Below are 27,284 nucleotides of genomic sequence, written 5' to 3' on the forward strand. Positions count from 1 at the left end.
TTTTAATTGTGAATGTTTTGTTTGCAAGGTCATCAGCACCATCATTTCATCTCAAGGTAAAACTCTGAAACAATAGTATGCAAGCTGAAGGAAAAATCATGTAAAGACGGTTGTGTTCAAATATAACCATATTAGCACAGGGAGCACAGGAGCAGAAAAATATGACAAGTAAAGGTGGGCAGTATTGATAGTACTGTGAATGTTGTTTTGAATACATTCAACATTAATAATATTGGATACATCATACTAATAAATCACTACTATCACTAAAAAATGATGCAGAAAGAATTGATTAAAATGTAGCCCATATTACATTGTAATCTTTCAAAGAAGGGCATAACCTTATATTTTATTATGTCATATATGCACTTTTGTGGGTCATTTTACAGTCCTTTCACATTTCTCTGATATAAACCTCAACTAATATATTTAAAGACATGTTTCGCTCATTTCTGTTGGACTTCTGATTATTGTTAGATAAATTATAGACTGTTGTTAAAATATTGTTAGGGGAAAAAAAACATCTGTCAACATCGTTCACACCTAATGGCAAGGGAAAATACTAGTATGAAGAATTTGATTTGTTAGTTTGTTACGACAACAATGGCTTACACACAAGAGCTAAAACTAATTGCAATTTACAATTAGTTTTTAATAGGACAAAATCTCATATGGGGGATCTCATTGGCAATATAATACAGTTGTAATAGATGTTCACTTCACATTTCAATACCAGTCCTTTAGAAGTACTGTATGCAGTGCATCTTTATAGCTTCAGCTTTGCCTTGGCCTTTTTCATTCCGCTCAGCTGTATGATTGGGTAAAAACATGCTGACATAAGAGCACTCCTCGAGGACTTGGTTATAGAAGCTGGAATCAGTCTTAAGTGTCTGAGTGGTTCAGAGGGAGAGAGAATTTCAGCTAAAACAAGCCCTGGTAATCAGACAGAGGTTAAACGCACAGACACAAGAGCCAGTGAATTGACACAACACACTGATTACAGCGCTGATTGCTGCTGTTTCTTAAGGAATCAAAAGCATCAAAACTGTAGATATTGTTAAATATGGTATTTTTGTGCAGTGGGTTGTGTACTAATTCTTACTAAGGGATTGCATACACTTGTATGTTGGTTCTATTTTGTTTATTTGAGGCTAGTGTTGTCATAATACAAAGCTTTCTAACTTTATTTGGATACTAACGAAAAAACTTGCTACAAATGCCGATACCATGATGAATACACTGGATGCCCACAATGATGTACTAGTCCTATACAGTGAACTCCTTTATCAACACAGATAAATGTTAGGTACATATTAATTTCACCATGTGGCCAAAGTACTTCTGATTTTGTTGACTGGTTAAAGCCTCACCACGCAACTTCTAGCCAAAAGATGGAATAAAATAAAATCCTATGTTTTCATAATGGATGTTTTTATTGCAGCAAAAAAAAAAAAAAAAATGAAAAACTTGCATCCTGACAGATAGCATGCATCTCCACAAACCTGGCTCAAAATGTGGCCTTGAGAAGGGGCTCCATCTGCTTGTTGCCATGGAAATTCTGTTGCTTGGGATAAGATGTTCCACCATATGGCCTAAAACCTGTCTATCTCTATGGAGAATGTTCCGGAGTCTGGTTTGAACTTTCTGTTTCCATGAAGTTATGCAGGTTAAGTGCCATGGCTAAAACCAAAAAGTTAGGCTGTGTTGCTTTAGGTAACAACTTTTCACTGTCCTTCATTAACTATCAGGAACATTTTAGCCTCACTTTCCTGTTTAAAGCTCAAATGTGCTGATAATAGTGTGTTCAGATGGGTCTCCATTAAGACCTTTGACCCATGACCTTTTTGATCACAACAGAACAGTATAGCCTCCTATCGCACTTAAAGCACATCATTGTTATGCATTAGATATCTTAAATTCCACATCATATTATTAAAAGCGCTGATCATTTTCCACAAATCTAACAGTCTGTTGTCCTTAGACATGTCTCTGCTTGTGAAGGTCAACACAGATCATCTTCTATCTTCTAAATATTCGTGGACACTCACTATTATCGGGAATCATGATGTTATTAGTGGAGTTGATTCTAAGAGAAATAACCCCAAGTAGCCCCAAGGAATGAGCAGAATTTGTTCAAGTAGATAACTATATGTCACGGCATGTTAAGGAATTTTCACTTTTGCTCATGTTGAAGGTAGTTACCAATTTTAAATGTCAGCTGAATGTTTTTTTTTTTCACTTGTGTCATCATGTCACAGTGCTCCCGTTTTACCCCAATTGCCCCCCCTTCTCTCCCCCTCTCTCTCCCCTTTCTCTCTCGTTCTCCTCTGCTCTAGCTGTCAGTTTGCTAATATACGTGGGGCATACTAAGCAGATGACACCACAAGTCCAAAGCTTTAGCACCTCTTCTTAGCAGACCTCACAAACATACATACATGTGGGCGGGTGAGTGGGTGGATGTCTTAATAGCAGGGGTCTCCCACGGCTGCCTCTGCATTTGCGTCTTTCTCTGAGCCACGGCGGTGTGGGTGGAATAGAAATTATACAAGGGGTGGGTGTAAAGGAGGAGGAGGGGGAGGAGAGAGAGAGAGAGGGAGAATCCGACGACAGCGACATTCTCATGCGCTTGGGCGATTCAAAAAGACATCAAGCTTTTTTACCGCTTATAGTTGCATTTTCTGACTTTTTGAGCAGACTTCCACACTAAAGGTGATGACAATGCTTGCTGAGAAGACCCATCACGTGCTCTGTTAAGGATTACTTGTGTCTCATTTGTTCATGGAGCAGCAAACTTTGAGTGTGGATTCAGATACAGCTGTTCAACCAGTGAGTATATGTGAGTCTATGTGTGTTTTAATGCAGGAATGATCTTGTCGATCTCGAGGCCACTCACAGAATATGCACCAGGGCAGTCGTATGACTGTTAGACATGAAGCAAGCAAGACAATTAGATAATGCTTGTGGTTGACAACTGTTGCTGCAGTATCTTATCTTCGGATGTTTGAATGTTTTTAAGTCAGTCTTTCCTCTTTACGTATTGCCAAGAACTAAACTATGCCATTCACATACAAATCGCTCTACAATGGCAAGCTATGGCCCTATTAATAGTCCAATTAGAGTCTCCACTTTGGCTGACAACTGTTGCTGCAGATTCAAATGCTAAATATCTATAAACGTATTGCCGCGGTCTTGCAAAAATATTACTTTCACGTTAGAAAAAACTCCAGAGATAGTCAATGTGAAAGCAAGTGAATGCCTTAAACTATTTGTAGGGGCCTATTGCTGGAATGACAGATCATGTGACTTGCCGTGAGCCAATCAGCAACCTCTTTTTGTCTCTTAATAGTTAAAAGGGAAACCTGTTGACATACTTTGGCTGGTACTTGGACTGATACCAAGTTGTCTTTTGTCAGTGAAGTTTTAGGCTACTTCTAAACTGTATGATTGTTAAGCTTGTATATATTTGTACATTTGTGTATTTTACCAACTATTTTGACAGAGAAGTGAAAAAATACATTATTTTCCTCAGCACTGCAGTGAGAAGAGTACAGCCTACAAGTCTTCTGACCCTTAAGCAATCCCACACACGCAGATGCAGATAAAATTCATTCACTTCTTCAAAATAATGTCTGAAACCAAAAGTGCCCAGGGATAAAAACTGGCACACACTTGTCCACTGTGCATTTCTTTTCCATCGTGTGCATTCCTCGTGATATCCCCCCAGGAGCAGATTGTGAAAATCAGATGATGAGAAAGGATCAACGTAGACACCTCAGGAGAATGCCAGCTTCCTGTGTCTTCTCAAGCTAAAATATATCTCACTGGTACACGGTGTAACCAAATACATTGGACAAAGGATATGACATAAATAGAAAACATAAACTTAAGTCTGGATGAATACTTGGATACATTTTTAAGTATATCAAATATTAAATGTAGTTCATACTTAATGTGTAGTTCATTTTGTGACTGTTGTATTGACCTTACACATAATCCTGAAATACTGTTTAGTGTGTTAAAACTGTGGCCACTGCAAAGTGCTTTACCTCTGCTACATCAGCAGAGGGCAGTGTTGAGTTTTGTTAATTGCATATAGAGCTTTGTACGAATGTTATAGAGACCCAGTGAGGATTTTAATTGTATAATGTACCAATATGTGAAGCACTTAAGAGTGCTTTGAAGTTGAAGTTTTGAAGTGTTCAAGTGTTCCTGTATGGTCTATTCTCCTCATAATAAATAGTAAACTGTTGACTTGATGCCTAGTCTGTAAGCCATATCCCAAAATACAGTTGTTCCCAAAAAGCTTGTTAGCATACTCTTCTTCTGCCCTCAGGTTTGTCAGGATACCCCTCTTGTACATAAATGTTAATACAAGTGACCATATAGTGTTACGGACATCTGATATCTTCTAAGGAGGCTTTTCCCTTTCATGTCGCATTGCCCTAGAAAAGACCATGGCCTGCACATTTTCACATGCAAAAATGAACACACAAAGACAGTTGACAGACCTGAAGAATTAGTCTAGTGAAGAATATAGGCCACATCAGTCTGGACCCCCTTCACATTTGTTATGACTTCTCAGTTAAATGTATCAAATCAAAATCCAATGCTTTAGTGATGTATCCCAATTATAATTCATGTTTTGTTTTGAAAAGTGTTGAAACATACCAAATGAAGAGTACTTACTGGACAATGTGCTATATTTTACATGTAGTACTTCACTACTTTGGCTTGCCTTTTGCCATCTTTGTAAGCATCCATGGTAGAGTGTTACTTAACTTAATTCTGTTAATGAGAGTTGCCATCAATTATCTTACTTGATCTATAGTAAACAAGATCCCTTAAATGTACTCTTTGTTATTAGTAGGCCTATTGGTTTATTTGGTCAGGATCGATAAAGCACGTTAATGATCATTCAGTACGTCACTAGCTGAAACCATTCCAAACTGTGCTCTCTTTTGAAAGTGTACTACTCTTCCAAATACTTACCGTACTTATACTTACAGTAGTTTGCCTGCTTGTCTGCACTTTTACTTTAAATTAAGAACTTCTGCTCTTGTGTGTTTTTCATATTAACTAGAGGAACCAAGGAGACTGAAAAGATATGTGCCGAGTGCTGTGTGTGGAGCGTTGGTAATTAGTGCGTTGGCAGCGCCCTTGGCCTGTGTCTGTGGGGCACTGGGGCTGGTTTGGGATTGCTCGAGCTGTCCCGGAGGTTGCTATGGCACCAGAACCAGCATGGACAACTTGAACAAGAAAATTGCTGCGTTTTTTGGGCTTTGTGGTCTGATTGGTTTTGATGAATAGAAAATAATTTATTACTATTTGCACCGATACAAAACTGCCCAAGTGCTGGAAATTATTGTGTTTCAAACCAAAGAATAACAAAACACCATTTTAAGGCATAAAATCAATGTCGGTGGAAATGGGTTGCATTATATTTTCAGATTCACAAAAAAGATGCATTAAACCAACAACATGGTTTAACGTTGGTTATTTATGGTATTATGCAGTGCATTGCATTAAAACGGTGATTATCATTAAATTATTTTTGAACTTTTATTATGAGTTCCTCTTTCCCTCGCCTTTCTTCTTGTGATCTGGGCTGGCCTTCTCCTTATAGTGGGAGTCAGCTCTTCCAAGAGTAGGCTACACTATTCCTTGTATGGGATTGGTTCAACAACTTCAAATGTTGCTGCATTTTGCCATTTTTTTAGGACATTAACATTTGAAAAAGTACATGTTTTTAGCACAGTGAATACTCTCAATGAGGTGTTAGTCTTCATAGTTCATAGTTGAAGATAAAGCTCATGAAGTCATTCTCAGGCCCCCTATTTAGACACACATGATCATTTTCAGACAAACCCAACTGTTCTTATGCTCATACTTTCCACCTAGTTTCTCAGACATCACAGTCTTGAACAGTGGTATCAACAGCAACTGAAAGGTGGAAGAATTTAGTTTTTATTTTTGGTCAAAACAGGAAATTAGGGCGAGCTAGGTGTAGACTTAAGGCCATAAGGACACATTCAAGAGTTAAAGTAGGCCTCTGTTTTCTGTGTGTTAGTCTTTATTTAACTTTGAGTAAACTGGCCCACATTGAAAAATGGCAGGTTTTGATCAACTTTTCTGTTTCAGATATAATTTTTCTATTGTTATCATATAATGACTATTTTTTTGTGCTGACATTGTATTAGATTAGGCCCGAGCTTTACTGTTGAAGTTGGAGCGCTTTGAGAGTGGTAAAGAACATTTTACTGCAGTCTGATTGGTCGGTTTATGACATAGCCCCTCCTCTTCTCAGTAGCGGCAGCCTCGAGGGGGCGTGTGGCTATGGAAACAGAGCCGTGCGTGAGCGTGTGTGTCTCAACTTCACCGTCAGGCTGTCAAGAGACAAAAGAAAGGAGAGGCATAACATGGCCAGGGGTAGCTGAGCAGTTGTCAAGGCATGTATGAAACTACTATCATTATCTACAGGTCAAGATAAGTTAGATTAGGAGGGAGGAGGTGGAAGTTTTGTTAAGGCGCTGGGAGATATGGAGTGAGTGTTGGATGAAGATATGTAGTTTGAGAAGTCGGGAACAGGATGAGCCTGAGGAAAAGGCTCTCCTTCAAGCGTGTGTGGAACTTCAACACTGTGAGTAAGATGCTCTCATTACATTACAGTGGTTTATTCAGTCTGTTTAATGGACTACATAGGTTTACATTATGTTTAGCCTTCATTTTGTATGTAACAGTATCATTAAAGTTGTGTCAAGTACTCTGAGTCTAAAATATAACTTGAACTAAACTAATTAGAGCACATTATATGGTCAAAGTAGCTAAGTAGAACACAAAATGAAATGATACTTAAATAGTCAAGTGTGCATATTGTTTGAACACACACACACACACATATTGTTTGAACACACAAGAGAGAAGTGAAATGGCAAGATTTATAACTTATATCCAGCTACTTGTTCTAATTATCAAGACATGGATAGGACTTTTGTTAATGTGATACTATAATTGTGTTTTATAGTAGTACAGCAAAACACCCGCCTCTTCTTGACATAACTAACCCGTATTATCAAAGCAGATGACGGGAGAAATAAATCACATCTAGAAACAAAGGGATTTACATTACAAAATAAAAGTAAAGAGGCTGGTGGAAGTGAAGATGGACTTAGACATTTCTAGAATTTTGTCATCATATTAAAAGTCAGATTTTAGGTCAAAGGAGTGGAAGAAGAGGAAGAGGGAATGATGTTGCACAGCTGAGAGATGAGTGGACTGTGCTGTCTCACTTCTTAAAATTGGTATCATTTTTCATTTCCACTGTTAGGAGCTCGGACAAAGGGCTTCGATGAGGTTGTGTTGTGTTGACACCTTTTTGGTTTTAGTCTGATGTTTTCAGGGCTACAGGCCAAGTGAAACGGACATTTATCAGCTGCCTAGCCTCTGAGTCAGTTCCCCGTGCGCCTCTATTGTTGGAAAACAAACGCTATCTGCATTCTTTCCTTTCGTAGAGAGTGGATATTGATTTTCAAACGCTTAGTCGGGATTTAGTCATTATCCAAGAGTAACTGGAATGGTCACACTGGTTTATACACACGACTGACTTGTGCAGTTTTGGACATTTTTGTGGCCTTATTAAAAACATAAATCCAGTGAAATTACAGCACTTATATTGTCCTATTATACATGTCTTCTGTCCCACAGAGTTGAGTCAATACTATTGAACTGGTGCTCCCATTTCACCAACCTCAGAATAATGTTGTGGTTAAGCTGAATGATTTGGGAAAAAAATATTGAATAATGATTTTTTTCGAATGAGATTTGCGATTTATGTTTTAATAATAGGATTCTGTTCAAAGTTCACATTTTAAACTCAAAACCGGAAAATAAATATAAATAAAAGCATATCGGAACATGTTGGTACAGATCTAAACGGTAGTCTTATAACAATAAGACCAAATATTTTGTTGTTTGGAGGAAATGATGGTACTTCAAAAAAATGCAGCCTTTGCGATTTGTTAATTGCATTCAAATTGCAAGTTAAATTCGATTGTGATTAATCTTCCAGCCCTATGCTGTGGTGACTCTAGCATCACCTCATGCGGCCTGTATTCATTAGAATCTAACGATCCTGCCGGCCACGTCCTGCTCTGTCAGGGTTAAGCCTAACTATAAGACCGTGACGCTGGTAAGGTTTGCCAGACCTAACTCCCCTCTCTCCTCAAAGGCATCACTATTCGGCCCATATTCAAAAGTAAACAGGTCGGCACACTCGGAGCCTGTGCCTGTGCCGCTGCAGCTTCCTCCTCTGTGGGGAGTATGTATGTGCTGGAGCCAAGTCAGCTATAAGACTGCGTGTGTGTACTTGTTGTTCTGTTAAAGGTGTGGCCCTCTTGTAGTGAGGCAAGTACTTACAGACACCTCATAGACCTATGTATATATGCCGTGTGGACATGTTATAATTTTAGGTGGAGGATGCAGAGCCAGTATGTCTATGGGTGAATCTCCAAATGTTGAACTTCATTTTTTATTAGTGGTATACTAAGGAAATCTAGGCCTGTCACAGTAACAAATTTTGAAGCACGGTATGTTGTTGCAGAGTTATACTGCAATAAGTGATAATATCGAAACTACTGTATTTTTTCAAGCTTTTACTGCTTAAATTGTAACAAAAATACTCAAAATATGCCCTCTTTTGCAAAGAAATTGTACAAATGATACATTTTTCTCTGTCTTTACTGTTGATGTTAACTATGAACATCAGAAAATATTTATGACACGTTGTTTCCACGGTGACTACAGCTCCCGCATTTCCACCTGGGAAATGCTGGCTCCAAAACCAATATTTTGTAATACATTTAAATGACAGTTCAAGAGACCGTTGAGGAAGTAGCAAGGGATTTCTTATATTCAAAACTCAAACTCACTGCAAGTCTATTTGTGTTGAATGGATATGAGTAGATTGGGTTCACAGCATCACAGCTTTTTATAATCACTTTAAAATACTTTGCAGTGACATCATGCTGGGGGTGTTCTGTATCATTATGGTAGAATGTTCAGCAGTTACCATGGAGACACAATGCACACATTAGCAAACACTGTCAAAAAATGAAAACTCAAGAAAAAAATACAAAATGGATTTAGACAACTCATTTTCAGGAGCCCGTGATCAATACAAACATTCATGGTCCTTTTTAGAAGTTTGATTTTCAACTAAAAAGATGAGCGTGACTAACTGAAAAACTGTTGGCTAATGCTAGCTAGCTTGTGACTGTAATTGTTTGAGAGTCTTGTTTAACATCACAAATCATCTCGCTTGTTGTAGCTCCAACTAAGTCTTTCTGATCAGATTGTGTTAAAGCTCAGTTCAGCTGCAAAGTAAATCATAATTGTATTTTAAAATGTGCCTTATAACTGTCAAATTGCAAATTTATTATCCTGATTTATGGTTAATAGTTCTGTAGAGGTGGGTAGAGTAGCCAAAATTGTATTCAAGTAATAGTAACATTATTTCAATATAATATTACTGTAGTAGAAGTACAAAGTAGTGGTCCAAGAAATTACTCAAGTAAGAATAAAAACATTAATGACATTAATGGAATTTGAAGGAATTTGAAACATTAAATAATGCACAAAATATGGTGTTTTCAAAGGATGAACACAAAAATGAGACAAACTAAATCATATCTGAAAGAGCTGCAAGAAACACAAATGTTTAAATAATTTCATTTTGTCAACATAAAGCTTTTGTCACTTGTAGACTCACAGTGGGAAGAGTAACCACAACCTTTACTTAAGTAAGAGTACTGTTACTTCAATAAAAAATAGTACTCAAGTAATATAGTAAGTATGTTGCTAGAAAAGTACTCTGAAAAGTACAATTTCTTTAGAAAGTTCAAGTAAATGTAGCTACCCACCTCTGTATTTCAGTAATTACTGGGCCGGTCCACTTTTTTTTTTTTTTTTTTTTAAAGAGTGTGGTGCTATTGTTCAACCCTACAGAGCTGAAAGGACTTCAAACAATAAAATGAACATGACAAGTTTGTGGCCCTACCTCTGGCAAATAATGATAAGGTTTAACATCTGTGTATCATAAGTTAAAGGATAATTCTTGCAAAAACAGTGAATCTTCCATACAGTTATACAGGCCCCTGTACTCCATCTGAAATTGTGACATAGAATGTGAACAACAACCATTTGTCAAAATAAAATGATTTCAAGGCATGCTCTTGAGGGCAGAAGCCCAACCAACTCAACAGACCCATCAAAATGAAGTATTTTCAGTGAACCTGCCTTAAAACAACATCAAAAAGAGTGCATTCACACCTGATTTATTTGAGATTAAAATATTTCTGACATTTTACCTACAGGAGTAGTATAAATAGTCTCTAGTTTGACCCCCTCCTATGACATCTTTCCTCTTTGCCCCTTACAGTTACTGCCTGTTCTGTTTTATGTTTTATAAAACAGTATGTCAAATTCCTGGAAACAACATTGCCTTAAACGTCCATGTACATGTGCAACAGGGACCCCTTGGCTAAACTTTTACAGTTGTTAAAATTTCAATATTATGATAACAGTCTGAACTCAGGGCCATAAGTCATACCATGTGTTTGGGCATATTTTAAACCTTCATAACAGATGATGTAAGCCACCCCCGTTCCCACTAGTCACAGCTAATAAAGCGCTAGGGACCAGAGCACAGTGTGACTATAGCCCCTCCCTCCAGTACTCCAGTAACAGACATAAACAGGTCAAGTTACCTACAATATTTCACACTGAACCGAAGAGACAAACATGTTGTGCATGGGGTCACTTGTTTTGAGATTTGTTATGGCATCAGGGCCGGTGGGCATGTACTAACTAGTCAGTATTCCTGCATTGATTTGGTATATTCATAATACACTTTAGCCTTATTACCTGGATTCCAATTGTATTTGTCCACACCGCAAAATGAAATTATCCCTACTTTTTTATTCCACCCATCTCTATTTAATACCAGGTGGTTTTCAGATTCTACAATGATGATGTCCCAGTAATCCAAAAGTAAACCCACAAAAGCTAGGTCATAGAACTCTATATGCTGCCTCTCACCTCAGTTAAATATCAGATTGTTGTGATGTACCCATGTAGTGCTGGACATGTTATAGGAGCACAAAAGTAGGGTTGTAATTTTAATCACATTCAAGATTCAGTTAATTGTGTTTGTCAATGATATGGCTGGGTCTTTCTCGTCACGAGGTCCACAGCCAAGCCTCTGTCAGTTCAGTTTTTTTTCTTTTTTTTATGGTTGTGATCAAAAATGCTGTTTATGTTCAGGAAACTGATGAAAGCCATTTGCTTCAAAAAATGTAATCTAAAATTTTTATTTTTTTATTTTTTTGTCATATCTCCAGCTGTAAGGCCTTGTTTGGTTTAGTGGTCAGTGATGATGTATTTCCATATGTCTGGGTGTGATTGATGACTAGTGCCAATGTGAACTCACATGATGATCCACAGTGACTAATTAGTTTGTATTGCAAACTCTAAGGTCAGGACCTCTTATCTGTTATTAGTCATGCGCTTTGTCCTTTTTACTCCTCTAATCTACTTACAGATTATCCTTTCTGTAACTGTTCAAATTGTCCTCAAGAAATATTTTCGTTTTATTATCTGCAATAAGAAAATCAGATTTACATATCCATCCAACAGGGTTTTGTGTCCTACTTTTCCAGTGACATGGATCCTTGTGGATATTGGTCTGAGGTAAGATTCTTGAGTTGGGAAAATCCGGAAAACCACAGTCGTTCCCAGTGGGCTGACAGGAATGATGTGGATGTGCCAGCAAAGGGGCTGTAGGTGTGGGAGGGGTCTCCATCAGTCAGGGATGAGTAAGAAAAAAAGAGCAAGTTTGTTTTAGAAAAGAATTGCAATTATATACTTAGGCATGAGACGATACTGAAATTGTGTGTAGACAATTATTATGACCAAAATAATTGCAATTAACAGTAATACTACAATAATGATTAAAATGTTATGGAAATATACGTAAATTACTAAATGGTTCAGTTCTTATGATGAATTAGTTGTGTGTTTAAACAAATCTAATTGTACTTTGTTGTGAAGTGAAGACAACAATGATCTAAAAGAGAACAGCATGGATAAGGAGCTTTTATTGTACAATCTGATGGTTGAATGCTATTAGCCGTGTTAATAATAATAATAATAATAATAATAATAATAATAATACATGACAGCGCATGAAACTCAAAGACACTTTACACAGGATTAAAAGACACAAAAAGTGTTAGGTAATAGAAATAATATATAATGTAAAACAAATGATTATTGTCTTCCCTTTTCTTCAGTCTACATGATATTTATTGATATTTATATTTATAAGTGGATCAAATGTGTTAGCAACTCATGTCATTGGGTTTGTAAACATACAGACCAAACCACATCAAGAATCACATGTGATCACGTATGATCATACGATATGTGTAAGAGAAGAGAAAAGAGAGGGGGACTTGGGGAGGGGACTTGGTGGAGGCATTGGACCTGGGGCCAAACCACAACACCACACTCTATGTCTGGAAGCCATCATATTTGAGCTTAATGGGATGGGGGTTACACACACACACATATATACACACACAAACACACACACTTTCACAAAAGCGCAGGAATGCAGCCACCACAAAAGACAAGAAACATGTCCAACAGATGTGAGCCAGATGCCCTGAAACATCATAGGTCTATAGTGTAAATGTGTGAACTATGTACTGCTTTAATCAGACAGAGAGTCGGGTAACCAGCTTCCGCTGCTGAGGTTAGAGCCAAAGTCATTTTCTCAGTCAGACCACAACCATCTTTACATTCAACTAAAGGCTTGTGCCTAATGTAGTACTTGTAAAATTATGAGAAGTTCAATACTTAATAATAATCATATTTTGGAGTAATTTGTTTCAGCTGCGGAATGCATTTTCTTCTTGCTTTTTATTGTAAAAGTGCTATGGAGCTTAACAATCAACAAATCCCATAGACTTAAATCAAATATTACAAATTTAAAAACATGGCTTACCAGCTATGTGGTAAGTATTTTCAATCCAAAAACACATTTTAAACTTTTGCTAAATGTTTAATAGCATAGCTTTTTGTAAAGTTTCACACATAAGTTTTAAATGAAATTAAAGGTGTTGTGGTTATTAGTTACCACATAGTTGAATAGCCTTGAGCTAAATGAATCACCAAAATGTTTTCCTGTATCATTTATAATCTACAAATGTCTTTTTGAACTGATACCAACAGCTATTTTAGATTAATGACATTTCAGACGCCTCATTAGATATACTCATCTAACCACTCAAAACAGCCTTGTTTGAGTAATTATGAGAAACTGTTTAACAAGAAGTTGCACAGAAATCACAAGAACATTTTGCCAAGTCTAAAATTACTTTTTTACATTATTTTATGTAATTGAAGAATGTTTTCATAATTTCTAACCATTATTTTTTTTCTTAAAATGAGTTATAACCTTTACACTGAAAGTAAAACCATTTTATAAGCCTTGAGACTCAAGAGATCAACTTTGGCCCTTAGACCACAGTAAAGGATCCATTGCAGAAATGTATTGAAAGGAGAGTATGGCTCATGAAGGGAAGGAGATGGAGAGATGGCTGATGGGAAAAAGAAAGAGGAGAGTTATGGAACTTAACAGAGACTGTAGAATGAAGATAACGAGGGAAAAAGCATTTATATGAAAACAAGGGATGTGCAGTTAATCAAATTGTCAAATCCGTATGAGCAAACAGCTATACGGATCTATTGTCCGTTAAAGCGTCTAGTTTGGAGCAATGTATGAACTTTTGAGGAATTTGTGTGTGTGTTAAATTGCACTGGAGTGGGGAGTTGAGGTTTATTTTAAAACTTCGTCTTATGTACATGAGTTTTGTTTTTGTTTTTTCAGGCATAACACACAGCTGTAATGAAACACTTGTGGGGTGATTGGTTTAGAGGAAATAGTAGAAGCCTGATCGGCTGACGAGTACTTTGATCATGTTTTTATCGTATTTTATACAGTTTGAATCTTCATCACTTTTACTCTTAAAAAAGAGGCTGCCCAACAATAGCAGTGCACATTTCTAGTCAGTATTAAACTTGTGTATTTCTGATTGATTATGAAAACAAACTGTTTCAGAATGATGAAAAATTGGGACTGTCGCCATAGCAGTTAACAATTTAAAACAAAAATTCTACATCTTTTGAGTGGTGAAAATTCTTCAAAATATGTGTGAGTTGTTGTCTTTTTTGCACTGTAGCACTTTGAGATTTGTTGTTCAAATGTTAAGTGCGTTATAAATAAAATGTATTATTATTATTATTATTAAAATGTCCCCTAGCCAAAACCCATGAAGGCGGTGTCTATCAGAGGCACATAATTTTGGAATACACTGTCAAACCACTTAAGAAACTGTGACTGTGACTTTCAAAACGTTCTTCATAATTGGTTGAAAAGTAATCCATGGATGATCTTATGCTTTTTAATGATGCCTTTAAAGTAATGTTTTTTTGTAATGTGTCAGATGTGTGTCATGTGTATGCCTGTTGTCTTTTTGGCTTAATGTGTAATGACTTGTTATATAATGTGTGTGTTGTTGTCTAATTGAGTGTGCAGTGTTTTACCTACCTTAGGACAATGGATGAAATGTAGCTATTGTGCTAACTCTGTGCTTGTTTATGTTGAATCTGCTGGCTGACACATTTTGATTAATATGCCCTGTCCTAATTCAAATAAATAAATAAATTAAATGAACAACTTGATATGAAATATTTCTAGTGCATTGTCTCCATGTCTTTCCCATAGTCTAGGAAATATATAGCTGCTGAATGTGAGATTTCAGGTAATCGTTGCACTTAACTCATAATTGGGGGCAGGTTCAGACCCAGAGTTCCCTTTTCACACAGACCACACCCATGTGTCTGTCTGTGAGTGATTGAGTGAGTGAGGAGGTATAGTTGTAGAGCCAGCACAGCCAGTTCAGCTCTTCCTCCTTGCTCCCACACACGTGACAATGGTGTGGGCGCTCTCCTGACTCTTGATGTGAAAGTGCACTCGCATAATTGTCAGCTTTGATGGAGCCTTAGTTAAACATGCACAAGTCCAGACAGCTGCCTGTGCACTGTGCCATGAGCGGGTGATGAGGGACCACGCTAACCCATGTCTCTCTGTGCTTTCTTACAGTCTGCTGCAGTCTCCGATGGAGGTGAGTCCATTTCACAAATATCAACTTTGTATGTGTTTGTTTTGGCTGCTCTATACATTTTACACCCAGCAAAACAATCATGACATACACTTTACAATATGGCCTTGCCTGGTTGGCTCAATGCCCACGTCACCTCTGGCTCTGCTGAAAAACAAACAAAAAAGTGTCATACATAAATCTAACAATATTTATTTAGATTTAATTAGCTTCTGTTTTGATTAGCATTTGATTTCTCTCCCATTGCCCTGTTTTTCAGATAACATCTTCTAGCTATTTGTACAATCAGTGGTATATACATTTGTAGGTATTTGAGCAACCTTTCGGGTAATGAGTATTCTTTAGCTAGCTTAGTTCAATTTAAACTGGTGAACTGTTAAACTGACAAAGGAATTACACCAAAATATCTAACACCTGATTTTATATTCAACAGGAAGTATGTAACAGCAAAGTGTGTTTTAACTTCACGTATTGCCGTTTAAAACATACCAAGACACAACTTAATCTCCAATTGTAATCCGTGATTCGTTTAGGAGTGGTCCATATGAGCAAAGGTTTTAGAAGAAGTCATCTACACAATGTTTTAAAAGTCAAGATGTTTACTAAGGTCATTTTTATTTTAGCTGTTAACTTATTAAGGTAAACTTATTTTGTCTAGTCATTAGCTTGAGCCCACAATAGCAGAAACCTCAATTCCCTCATTCCCCAGTTTTGAAAAGTCCCTTTGACACGTTAAGTGAAAATAAAAGGCACATTTTACAGCAGGCAGGAGGTACAAGGTGGAAGAGGAGGTGAGAAAAAGCGCAAATAGCGGTGTATAAGTAATCAGAGATGCAATGTTTTCAGCTCCTTCACACCCTGAGCCTCGGAGTTGGACGGGATTGCAGTATGGCACATTGGTTTATTTTTAAGAGTTGTGACAGTCTGCCCATGAGAAGCTACTGAAGGTTATTGAATTTACATCTGAAAAGTTGTGTGATTTGAGTTGGGAAAAGGGGGCTTTCCTTTATCATTTGGAGATAACATGAAATGCTAATTAGTAACGCTACTTCAACAGCTCCTTGTTTGTGACTCTTTGTAACTTTGTTGATTGGAGGAAGTTGTGGGATCATATTTACCTTGTCTGTTTCTTTACGCATTTGACCTTAAATAACATTTGTAACAGAATTAAAATAATTGACTGGTTGAAAGAGTATCACTTTGTAATGAGGATGAAATATAATTCCACTAAACTGTGTTCCCACTACAGCAGGTCCATGACACCGAAAGGTTTTTGAGAGGCAAATATAAGTAAGATGAACTAATAACTGTAGCACTGTAAATATTTGCAAAGTCATTTGATTATTTAAAATAGAGGCATGCTAAAATGTCTAAATGTTGACATAATTTGACTAAATTTGGTGAGCCAGTACAGATATCAGGGGCTGCTGTGTAAATATATGTTTTTGGTATATTTACTGTTAAGTTATTTAGTGATGGCACTACAATTGTGTTACTAGTTTAAGGTGCTTTCATACTTAACCTGGTTTTGTCCTGGGTTGAGCCCAGTTTAGTCCTGATGTAGACTTAGACATTTAACATACACATTTATTCAGTGCCTGGAGGTGTGTGAAAATGCCATCATTATGACTCTGGCCAAGCCTCAAATGAGCTCATGGCGTTACACCTCTGCTCTGAGAAAGCACTGGACACACAGGCTCCACACTCTTTAATGGACTTTATGGACTAATTTGGTTGCTATATATATATATATATATATATATATATATATATATTGTATCCTGTTCTTTCCTTTTTCAACTAGTGACCGAATAATATTCGTGTCTGAACTAAAGAATAAAAATTGTGCGTGTGAATGCACCTGTAGAGAAATAGCAGTAGAGGAGAAAGGAAGAAGATTATTCCTTGGCTAGCTTAGTTCAAATTAAACCGTTAAACAGACAAAGGATACTTGTAGAGAAAGGGAACTTGTCGGTTGATGTGAGCGCAGGCCAGACAACATAAAGCACAAGTTGTTAAATGGCCACAGTCATTATTGTAAACACAGGCACATTGAACTGAAGAAGCTACTGAGAGGAGCGGCCAAACCTATTCACTCTTTTTGTCCTGTCCTGACATAACTGAACCTGCCGCAGACATATACATGTAACATTTCTGATAGAAGACAACCCAAAATACATTAGAGTATATGCACCAGGTTGATTATTATGCCATTTAAATAGAATTGTTTTGAAATTACAATGTCTCCAGCTTCTCTCTATTGCAGTATGTTACGCTTAGCCGTATCAGATCTCAAAGGGAGAATTAGAATTAGAATTGGGTAAGAACACACTGGTTCACACCATTTATGTCAAGTTGTGGATATGAGCTGTCTCATGTGTTCATCTGCAGGTAAATTGACCAAAGAAGTCACAATTAGTTTGCCTTTTAAAACCCTGTATCTTTATATGAAAGCATTGTTATAAACATAAGGCTCTAGGATTTTTTAATGTTTGAATTTGAAATTATTATTTATTTTGCTCAACAAACATTTTTAAATTTAATTTCTTTTAAAGGTGAACTATGTAATGTTTTCTGTTGGAGAGTATACTGTCTCCATGCAGATGTTATGACTTTGGCTAGAATGTTCTATGGCATGGCATTAAGCTTATGTGTGTATTCCTTTGGAGACAAGCAGATGAAGCTACTAGGCCAAGTGGAGAGGCAAACCTTGCTCTCACTTTTCAAGGCATTTTTTATGATAAAAAACAAAACACACTTGAATAAAATAAGCCACATATGTCAAATGCCATGCTGTGAAACATTTTGTGCAAAGCAATAACTCCTTTATTGAGAGAGAGCGAAACCCTCTTCAGAAGTACGCCTTTAAAGGGAGCAACATTACATTTGCCAACAACACAGCGATATACTGCTCCCTATAGCACTGTCTATTTATACCATCTATTCTGGTCATAATGCGCTTGTGAAACAACAGCTCTACAATCTATGTTAGCAGTTATGGATTTGTTTCTCTGACGACGCAGGGGTCTTGGCATCTCATTAGTAGTGGCCTTCCTCTGTCATGAATACTGCAGTTTGTATACAGGTGTATGTTGGTGTAGCTACCTCCTCCTTCTCCTTCTAAATTATTCACTGTCCCGTGGCTTATGCGCGTGGATCACTTACCTCTCTGTTACTGCATGTTGTGACCCTGCTCTTGTTCAGCATTCTTCCAAATCTCTTTGTCTGTCTGTGTTTGTCGTGTGTCTTTCTAATGCTTGTTAGTCTGTATGGTTTTCTATGTGATGCTTCTGGAGTTTGAGTATGGATTATGGAGGGACTTGGGGCCCTCAGGATGCGTTACCTGCCTCGCTGGCATCATTCGGGCTCTTACCAGCTTTACCCAGGTGAGATAGAAGTGAGTTTAAATGATGGACTGACTTTAATTTTGATGATTGTTCCTATCCTTTCTCCCAAGTTTATTGTAGGACCTGGTTTTAGACACACACACGCACACACCCCCACACACATACACACACACCCCCACACCCACACACACACACACACACACACACACGCACACACACACATACATACATATATATATATATATATATATAATTTTTTGGTTGTTTGTTTGTTTATATATATCAATGAATAACCTAAACAAGAATTAATTTGCCACTACATAGTGCAACTATATTCTTTGTTAAGGCCAGTTATGGTTTGTTGAAAGGCTGCTGATGGCTTTCGGGAACTACAGTGGCCTTGGGTCTGTGTAAGGCGTTTAAACATCTTATAGAGTATATTTTTGATATATTGTCATTTCATCACTTTAATGTACCGTACATTTCGGACTATAAGCCACAACATTTTTCCCATGCTTTGCTCCCCGCGGCCTATACAACGGTGTGGCTAATTCATAGATTTTTACTGGCTAATGGCCACTGGGGGGCACTCTCTAGCAGTAAACGCAAAAGTGAGACAGACATGGGGAAAGATTATGCGCAGCAGAATACACTAGTTTTGATTTTGAACTGTAATTTGGGCATCATGCAAACACCCTGAACATGGAAAATACACAAAGAAATGCCTATGATGCAGCTTTTAAGTTAAAGGCAATGGATCTGGCATCAAAGAAGGAAATAGAGCCACTGCATGTAAGTTTAGCATCAATGAATCGACGTTGGAGGCAGCAGTGGGAAGAACTTAATCAATGTAAAAAGACGACAAAAACTGATGGCCTGAGTTGGTGCTGTTTTATTATAAACATGCAGGTATGTTCATCCCGTGTTGATGGCGTGCTCGTGCCGTATTACTGATTTTCAGGCACAGTTTGAAAAAATAGTGTGTCTTAAATTTAAAAAACCCTCTGTGTCTTTCTGTGTAAATATGTCATGTTACAACATATTTGTAACATGCGGCTTATATTCGGGTGCACCCTATATATGTACGATTTTAAAAATATATATATTTAAATTTTTGGCTTGTGTGGTTTATATTGTAAAATGTATATGGGCCGACAGTTGTTGCTAGAGAATTTAAGTGCTATGGAAGCTAACAAAGCTTTGATGTATTGTCACCTTTAAGCTAAAGGAAGGCTTGTTTGCTTTGTTTGTATGTATGAGTAGGTTTAGCCAGGATTACGTGATACATTATTTAACAGAGGAATGTGAGAGTGATAGTGTGAATAGAAATATGTGCCACATTTTCAAAGCTTTTTAACCATTTCATATAATGTTGTGTCCTCACCAAAAATATTCATTGTGTTTACTGGTTTCCCCGTTATATTTCATATTTTAAAATGTTAAAAACCTGCATTACACAAGGTACTTCTTCAAATTATTATTAGAATAATAATCATGCTTTAGTCTTAGTGCTTTTCCAGACACAAAAAGTCACTTTTCAGTTTTGTGCATTATTCATTCATGCCACACTGAACGGTGTTAAGTTAGGCTGCCGACCTGCGCCATCGGCTCTACCGACCACCAACAAAACTCACGTGCACCATATTTATACTGACAAGGTGGATCAAGTGTCTTGCTTAAGGACACTGTGACAATAATGCCACTACTTATTCAGTGGCACCTGGTATTCCCAGTGGTCTCCCGTCCAACCAGCCCCAACCCTTCTTAGTGTCTGAGATAGGGCAATGATAAGGAGGTAAAAGTACTGAAATTGTGCATTCAATAAAAAAAAAATCTTAAAGTTTACTTAATAACAAAGACTGCATTATGAGCCATTATGAGCTGAATGATCCATAACTGAAAAAAAAATATGAATGCATGACCAGCTAACTGAAAATGCCCATTAGTTATCACGTTTTCAGTGTGAAATCACTTATGACAGTAGCTGAGGACAGATCAGTATATTTACAGGATTATACTGTGGCAGGGCACCTGATCAGCACTCTGCCTCTGGATGTCCTTGTATTCACCGTTATCTCCTCTAAGCAGCCCACTTTAGTTCAAGTGTCCTCCAGCCTCATCATTGGAGTTATTTTCAGTTTTCCTCCAGGCCTGGTCATGTAGCTCTGAAAGTGTTCAAGTTTGAATACTGGGATCTTTCACACAGAAAGACTATTTTTGCAGAAAACAGTTATATATACAGTTATAAAGATGCCTGGGGTTTCATCAACGTTTTAACTATAAAATGTTACTGCTCTTCCTAATTTATACCGACACTTACTATGGAGGTTTATTTCTGTGTGGAACCACTTCAATTGTATTAAGACCCGAATTACAATTATGAGTGTCATGATCAGATTTCATTATGTACCATCACAAAAAGCAACGTTGCCTGTAATTTGTGCAACCATTATTGCTGTTTTTTAAAATAGTTGGTTAGGAGAAGGGACATGAATTCAGCTGGGCCAGAGGTGTCATTATGCATCATTTTAATTTGGATGGTACAGATGAGCCATATTTTTTATTCATTACGGGTGGATTTATGCTCTGTCACTCACACAATGCACAGATCAATGATTAAACCATGACTATGTTTGGTGTGCAGAGCTGAACAGTGTAGAGCTGCAGGGCTGCAGCAGTGACAACAGTCTGAACAGTAATGCCAGTCTGCCCAGCGTCCAGAGCCACCGCCGCCACACCGACCGCAGAGTGGCAAGCTGGGCCGTGTGCTTTGAGAGACTGCTGCAGGACCCTGTGGGAGTGCGATACTTTTCGGTACTGCCACTGTACACCTGTCAGCACATTAACTCTGTTTATTGTCTAACCTTGATCTCTCACGGATTGCAGGAGTTCCTCAAGAAGGAGTTTAGTGAGGAGAACATCTTGTTCTGGCAGGCCTGTGAGTTCTTCAGTCATGTCCCTGAGAATGACAAGAAGCAGGTACCACTATAAACACTAGCTGCTCCTCTTAGTTTGGTCCATAACACTTGTTTGGTCAAACACAAGCCCTGTGTTTCTTACAGCTGTCTCAGCGTGCACGGGAGATCTACAACAGCTTCCTGTCGAGTAAAGCCACGACTCCGGTGAACATAGACAGTCAGGCTCAGCTTGCTGATGATATTCTCAACGCCCCGCGCCCCGATATGTTCAAGGAGCAACAACTGCAGGTCTTCTACATATAATACATCTATCATCTGTAGCCTTTGTCAAACAACAACTATAAACAGAGGATGTGCAAGACAAGCTCTCATGTGAGGAACTGTTTCCAGCAGGAAACTATTAGGGCACATAAAAGTGCATCAATAGCACTGCCATTAAATTATAATAAGATTTAGCACTCACAGGTCAGCCTGCTGTCGAGCTGTCTAGCTTCACGGAAGTGAGTAGATTAGTCTGTTGCAAAGAGGGAAAGTTTCTAAAAGGGCTATTGATTTGTCTGCTGAGCTCAGATGTTTAAACTCTGATAAGTGTCACAAGGCTCAAGTATATCCACCAGACTTGGTATGTCTCATATTAAACATATTTACTTGTGACTTGTGCTCACAAAACACTCATTCATGTCTTAGGTCAAAACTACACATGGTCTTTACTTCAAGTATTTTTAAAACCAATAATGTGTGTATTTTTTTGCCATAGACAATATTTTTGACTTCATATAATTTGTTTTCTCCCCTTTAGATATTTAATCTAATGAAGTTTGACAGCTACACCCGGTTCCTGAAGTCCTTGCTCTATCAGGAGTGTATGCTAGCGGAGGTGGAGGGCAGGCCCTTACCAGACCCCTATCACATCCCCAGCAGCCCGACATCAAAGCACAGCACCACAGGATCGGACCGCTCCAATCTCTCCACTCCCAAGAAGGTACTTCCTTCCCTCTGTGGGAATCTGAGTATGTTAGTTAGATTCAGTAAATTACATTTTTATGGTTAATAACTGAATATAATGTGCTTCTGTTTGAGCTGTAACTAAGTTAGCAACACAGTTTGTTAGTGTGTATGTGTATCTGGGTTTGCACATACTAATTTGGTTATCTGGTGTTACAGGAGGATAAAAAGAGCAAGTCAGGCCGCTCTCTGAACGAGGACAGTCGTGATGATGGAGCAGACAGGAAGAAAGGCATGTTCTTCTCCTGGTCACGCAACAGGAGCTTTGGAAAAGGCCCAAAGAAACGGGAGCTGGCCGATTTCAACTACAGTGAGTCTAATAGCCATAAACATAACTGTTATTGTGTCATGTGTGCAGCCGACTGACTTTACTCTTTCAGATTATTCTGGTAGCAATGGACGTCGAGAATCTCAGGGCTCTCTTTCATCGGGAACAAGTTTAGAGCTTGGGACATCTGGATCAGGAAAAAATGAGGTTTGGCCAAACAATTCAAAACATATCTTAGCAGTATATAATAGAATCGACTGAAATTGCAATAGTAATTGATACAGCATGTTCTAAAAGCTCTACTTGTTGCCTTCACTGTTGTGATGGTTAGGTGGATGTGTCTCGTGGTGCAGAGCGAGGAGGCAGCAGTGCCCCCTTGAGGCAGTGTAATATAAGCCTGCCCGACGGCTCATGTTGCTCTGTGCCCCTGAGGTCTGGAGTGTCCATCAGAGATCTGATGCTGGGACTCTGTGAAAAGCTCTGCATCAACCTGGCAGCTATAGACCTCTTTCTGGTTGGAGGAGAAAAGGTGAATAAAAGTGCACCCTTTTTGTAAAATTGCAATATGGGGAACAGTTAATTCAATTACAGTTACATTCAAACACATGCAGCCAACTGTAGCGATTTGTAGAACTTGTGTTTTTCTCCTTGCAGCCACTGGTTTTGGATCAAGATTGTATGACCCTGTGTTCTCGAGACCTCCGCTTAGAGAAACGCACTCTTTTTAGGTAATGTCAGACTGACTGTTGAGCTGAACTATTAAAACAACTGATATTGTGCTGCCAAAAATTAATATTGTTTTGCTCTTAACAACAGACTTGATTTAGTCCCCATTAACCGTTCAGTGGGATTAAAGGCAAAGCCCACAAAACCAGTGACTGAGGTCCTCCGGCCTGTGGTAGCCAAATATGGCCTGCACCTCTCAGACTTAGTTGCACATATTGTATGTATGGATCTCCATATTAATGTGTACAAAACAGTACTTTTGTGAAAAGTCCACATTTTACCTGTTTCTGTCTGTGATACAGAGTGGGGAGTCAGAGCCGTTAGATTTAGGTCTTCCTATATCCAACCTGGATGGACTACGGGTGGTATTAGATGTAGCTGATCAATTTCTTGGGAAAGGTAATACATATAATAACCATATTGATCAGAGAACTGTGAGGGATTTTTGCATTTGTCCATTCTCTTCACTTGTATGTTTTCTGCAGATAAGCAGAAAGTAGGGCCTTCTAAGAGCCATGCCTCTGCCTCAACAAGCAGAAATCAATCAACAACAGTAAGACCTCCTCCAACTCTGTTTTTGTTATTGTCTTGCACTGGAATGTTCCATAACAACAAATGTCTCCACTTCCTGTTTACGATGCCACGCCACTAAGTGTCTTTCCCGCTGTCCTCAGTCCACCACGTTTATGTTTGTTTGAACCTGTTCAGGTGTAACGTCTGTCATGCTGCAACTGTTTGTAACAGTATGTGCACTGTATGTGATGCCACATGACTCTGTGTCTGTCTCACTATTGGCCGATTGCATTTGTCCTCCTGATCTTTCATCACAAATTCTCCTCTAAAACTCAACATGAACCTGAACCTGGTGTTAGGAGTTAGTCAGTAGTTTATAGATTGTACTTTAGTTGTGTGATCTTCCAGTATGACTGGTTCTAGCTGGTAGTTGGTCTAATCTGTTAGTGGTGTAGTGTGTGTTGCTGATTGGACATTTGTCTCAATAGAACATCCTCACTGTCTTTGAAGTCATACCACTATGTTTTGAATATGTTCTAAAACAAAGCCTCATATGTGCTGTGGCCATGTTGTCATCACATTTGCCGTACTTGAAACTTGGTGACTTCCAGGGCTCTAATGCCCCCTTCGCTCTCCTTGTGGCCCTCAGGAGGAGGACAGGCCTTCAGGGAAAGCCGGTTCAGCCCATTCCCATGGGGAGAACGGCAAACCTCGGCCAAGCTCTGATACAAGCAGCCAGCCTTTACCCAACCACTCTGTCTCTCTCCTTAAGGCTCCGGAGAAAAGAAAACAGAAAAAGATTAATATAGATGAAGCTGAAGGTAACCACTGAACGAGCTCTATTCTATTGTGTTGTGTAGTTTCTGTAGCTGTGTTGCTGTAACTCACTAACCTTTACCCCTATACTGCAATTGCTTCCAAAGCTAGCTACGTGTAGCACACTCACAGTGAATGTAGCTTTGCCTTGACTAACTTTCTCTGCATGTTTCCTCAAATAGTGACTCCATACTGTTATAATGTCATTTCAAGTATTTAACCCAAATATTGTGTGTGCACACTGTTTTTGTTTTTTTTTGGTGCATGTGCGTCTCCAGAGTTCTTCGACCTCATATCCAAAGCTCAGAGTAACCGAGCAGACGACCAGCGAGGCCTGCTAAACAAGAGCGACTTGCAGCTCCCTGACTTCCTGCGCCTGTCGCCAACGGAGCCCAGTAGCTCCACCCCTAACTCCCATCACCCCAACAACGGCAGCTTCCCCAGCAGTGGCCGCCGGGGCAATAAGGCCAATGGCAGCGACAAAGGTGGAGGGGGAACGCACTTGCTCAATGCAAGCCATCAGTCCCAGAGCCTTGACTCTGCGCTGGGCAACGACAGTGGGGGAGGGAGGAGAGGCAGAGCTCCTCCCCTGTTCCCCGGCAACATCTCGCCCATCCACAAACCCCAGGGCAATCAGAGGCACTCAGCTCTGCTGATGGACTCTCACAGGGGGGAGTCTGTGCAGATGCTGGAGGAGGACACCCTGTCTGACCTGACTTTAGTGGGAGAAGGGGACATAAACAGCCCTAACCTCAACTATGTCACTCCCTCCGCCTTAAAGTGCAAACCCCCCTCGCGCCCTCCACACCAAGCACAGGACACTAGGCCCAGCTCAGGTACTTCTGCTGTGTGACCCTGTGAAGTGCTCTTCACCTCTGTGTTCTCCTCCTGACTCTGGCCTAAAGTCTTTTTGAGATGTCACTTTCAAATCAGATCTCTAATAAGGTCTGAACTGCCCAGTATGCATCCTGAGCTTAAAACCTTTATTGACCAGTGTGATTACCAAAACCCTTTGTGCACATATTTCTGCAAACAAATTTACTATAGAACTACTGTAATTAAATACAGGAGTAAAGGAAGTTTTTCTATCATAAAACAGTGAAAATAATCAAGTTTCTAGTGGATGCATTGGGCTGAACTTTACTGTGTGGTGTGCATCTGTGTGAACTTCTGAGCTGTGGATTTTCTTTGTGGTAATATAGACCTCAAGGACGAGTTTGTGCCAACCGCCCTTTCACCAGAGGACATCTTTCACAATGCACTTTAGTCAGCTACGAGTGAAATATTACACTTGACTGGTCCATCACGTTTTTGTATTTAATCTTGGAGTTTATTATTATTGTTAGTGAGTGGCTATGTTTTTAGGAATGTTTCCTTACAATCGAAACATTATTCAAAGTCATAGGAACACTACATTATAGGCCATATACTCTTTTTAGTGCATATTTGTACATTAGGGCTGCAACAACTTATCGGATCACTATGCCACCTGCATGAAAAGCTAGTTTTATCACAAAGATTGCTCCATTATTGAACAGAATTTAGTACATTTGATGAAAAATATTTTTTATCTATAATTTTGAACTATCAAGACATCCTTTGTTGGCTAATTCATTTAAACTGTTAAAAATGTATTAAAACATCTCCAATTGAAATCATCTTTTGGCTAGTCATTAAAGTAATAAATAATTGCAGCTCCAGCGCACACGCCATCTTGGACCTACTTTAAAGATGAGAGCACAGAGCATCTTCTGTCCGATCACCTCGTGTCATAGTTCATAAATGCGGTGTACATTTAGTGCTAACTCATACTTGCCACTCCAATGCGAATGTTTAAATCAGTCTAGTTAGTTTCATAGGTATTTTTATTGCACTACATCATGCAATACATTCACTCGATTCAATAACACTCTTAGCTGGAAAAGGGGACTTGCATCACTTTGTAAAGGTTTATCTTATCTTTTATCATGTTCTATATTTTAAGTAAAGTGGTAATTTATACCTTTTACTTTCTGTTAAATAAAAGTATTAAATTTGTATATAGTCAACCATACAAGAGTAGTTATTGTTGAACTGCATTGAGCTGTGTTTCAAAATGCCTCTTCTCCGTTGAGTTTCCTGTACTGTTTGTAAATAGATCTAATAAATGGTTGTTAGAGGTTGAACTCTCCATGGAGCCTCATGTGAGCGGCCTCCGTTTCTTTTCTTAGACAAAAACAATCTCGGATTTGTTCTGTTCTCTGGCTGTTTGTCATGTGTTTACATGTCTCACTGTGGCCTGCAGCACTTCTCTGCTAACAGGCAGAAAATATGACTATCCGTGCAGATTAATATTCTGGAGTCATCAAGATAGAATAAAAAACAAGTGCATCCTGGGATAATCTGACGTTACTGCATTGCTTTCTCCATCTTTCCCTGTTTGTGTCCCTAGATACAGCAGGACAACACTTTT

At 38.6% G+C, this 27,284-nt stretch overlaps 1 protein-coding gene across 3 annotated transcripts in view; it reads left to right on the plus strand.

Moving 5' to 3' along the window:
• Positions 1-27,019, plus strand: part of rgs12b (regulator of G protein signaling 12b) — a 40,951-nt gene extending 13,932 nt beyond the window's left edge. For 2 of the 3 annotated variants that reach the window (XM_033972579.2, XM_055221334.1), the window contains exons 6-19: positions 15,221-15,242; positions 21,231-21,400; positions 21,473-21,565; positions 21,649-21,792; positions 22,304-22,486; positions 22,669-22,819; positions 22,890-22,984; positions 23,109-23,306; positions 23,432-23,505; positions 23,594-23,720; positions 23,806-23,902; positions 23,989-24,056; positions 24,666-24,837; positions 25,111-27,019. In XM_033972579.2, the coding sequence (XP_033828470.1) occupies positions 15,221-15,242; positions 21,231-21,400; positions 21,473-21,565; positions 21,649-21,792; positions 22,304-22,486; positions 22,669-22,819; positions 22,890-22,984; positions 23,109-23,306; positions 23,432-23,505; positions 23,594-23,720; positions 23,806-23,902; positions 23,989-24,056; positions 24,666-24,837; positions 25,111-25,685 (2,169 nt within the window). In that variant the 3' untranslated portion in view covers positions 25,686-27,019. The remainder of the gene's footprint in view (positions 1-15,220; positions 15,243-21,230; positions 21,401-21,472; positions 21,566-21,648; positions 21,793-22,303; positions 22,487-22,668; positions 22,820-22,889; positions 22,985-23,108; positions 23,307-23,431; positions 23,506-23,593; positions 23,721-23,805; positions 23,903-23,988; positions 24,057-24,665; positions 24,838-25,110) is intronic. The other variant, XM_033972645.2, reaches the window with a different exon arrangement.
• The last annotated feature ends 265 nt before the right edge of the window (positions 27,020-27,284 follow it).

The sequence above is a fragment of the Periophthalmus magnuspinnatus genome, chromosome 1 (assembly GCF_009829125.3).
Source record: "Periophthalmus magnuspinnatus isolate fPerMag1 chromosome 1, fPerMag1.2.pri, whole genome shotgun sequence".
NCBI classification, from domain to species: Eukaryota; Metazoa; Chordata; class Actinopteri; order Gobiiformes; family Gobiidae; genus Periophthalmus; species Periophthalmus magnuspinnatus.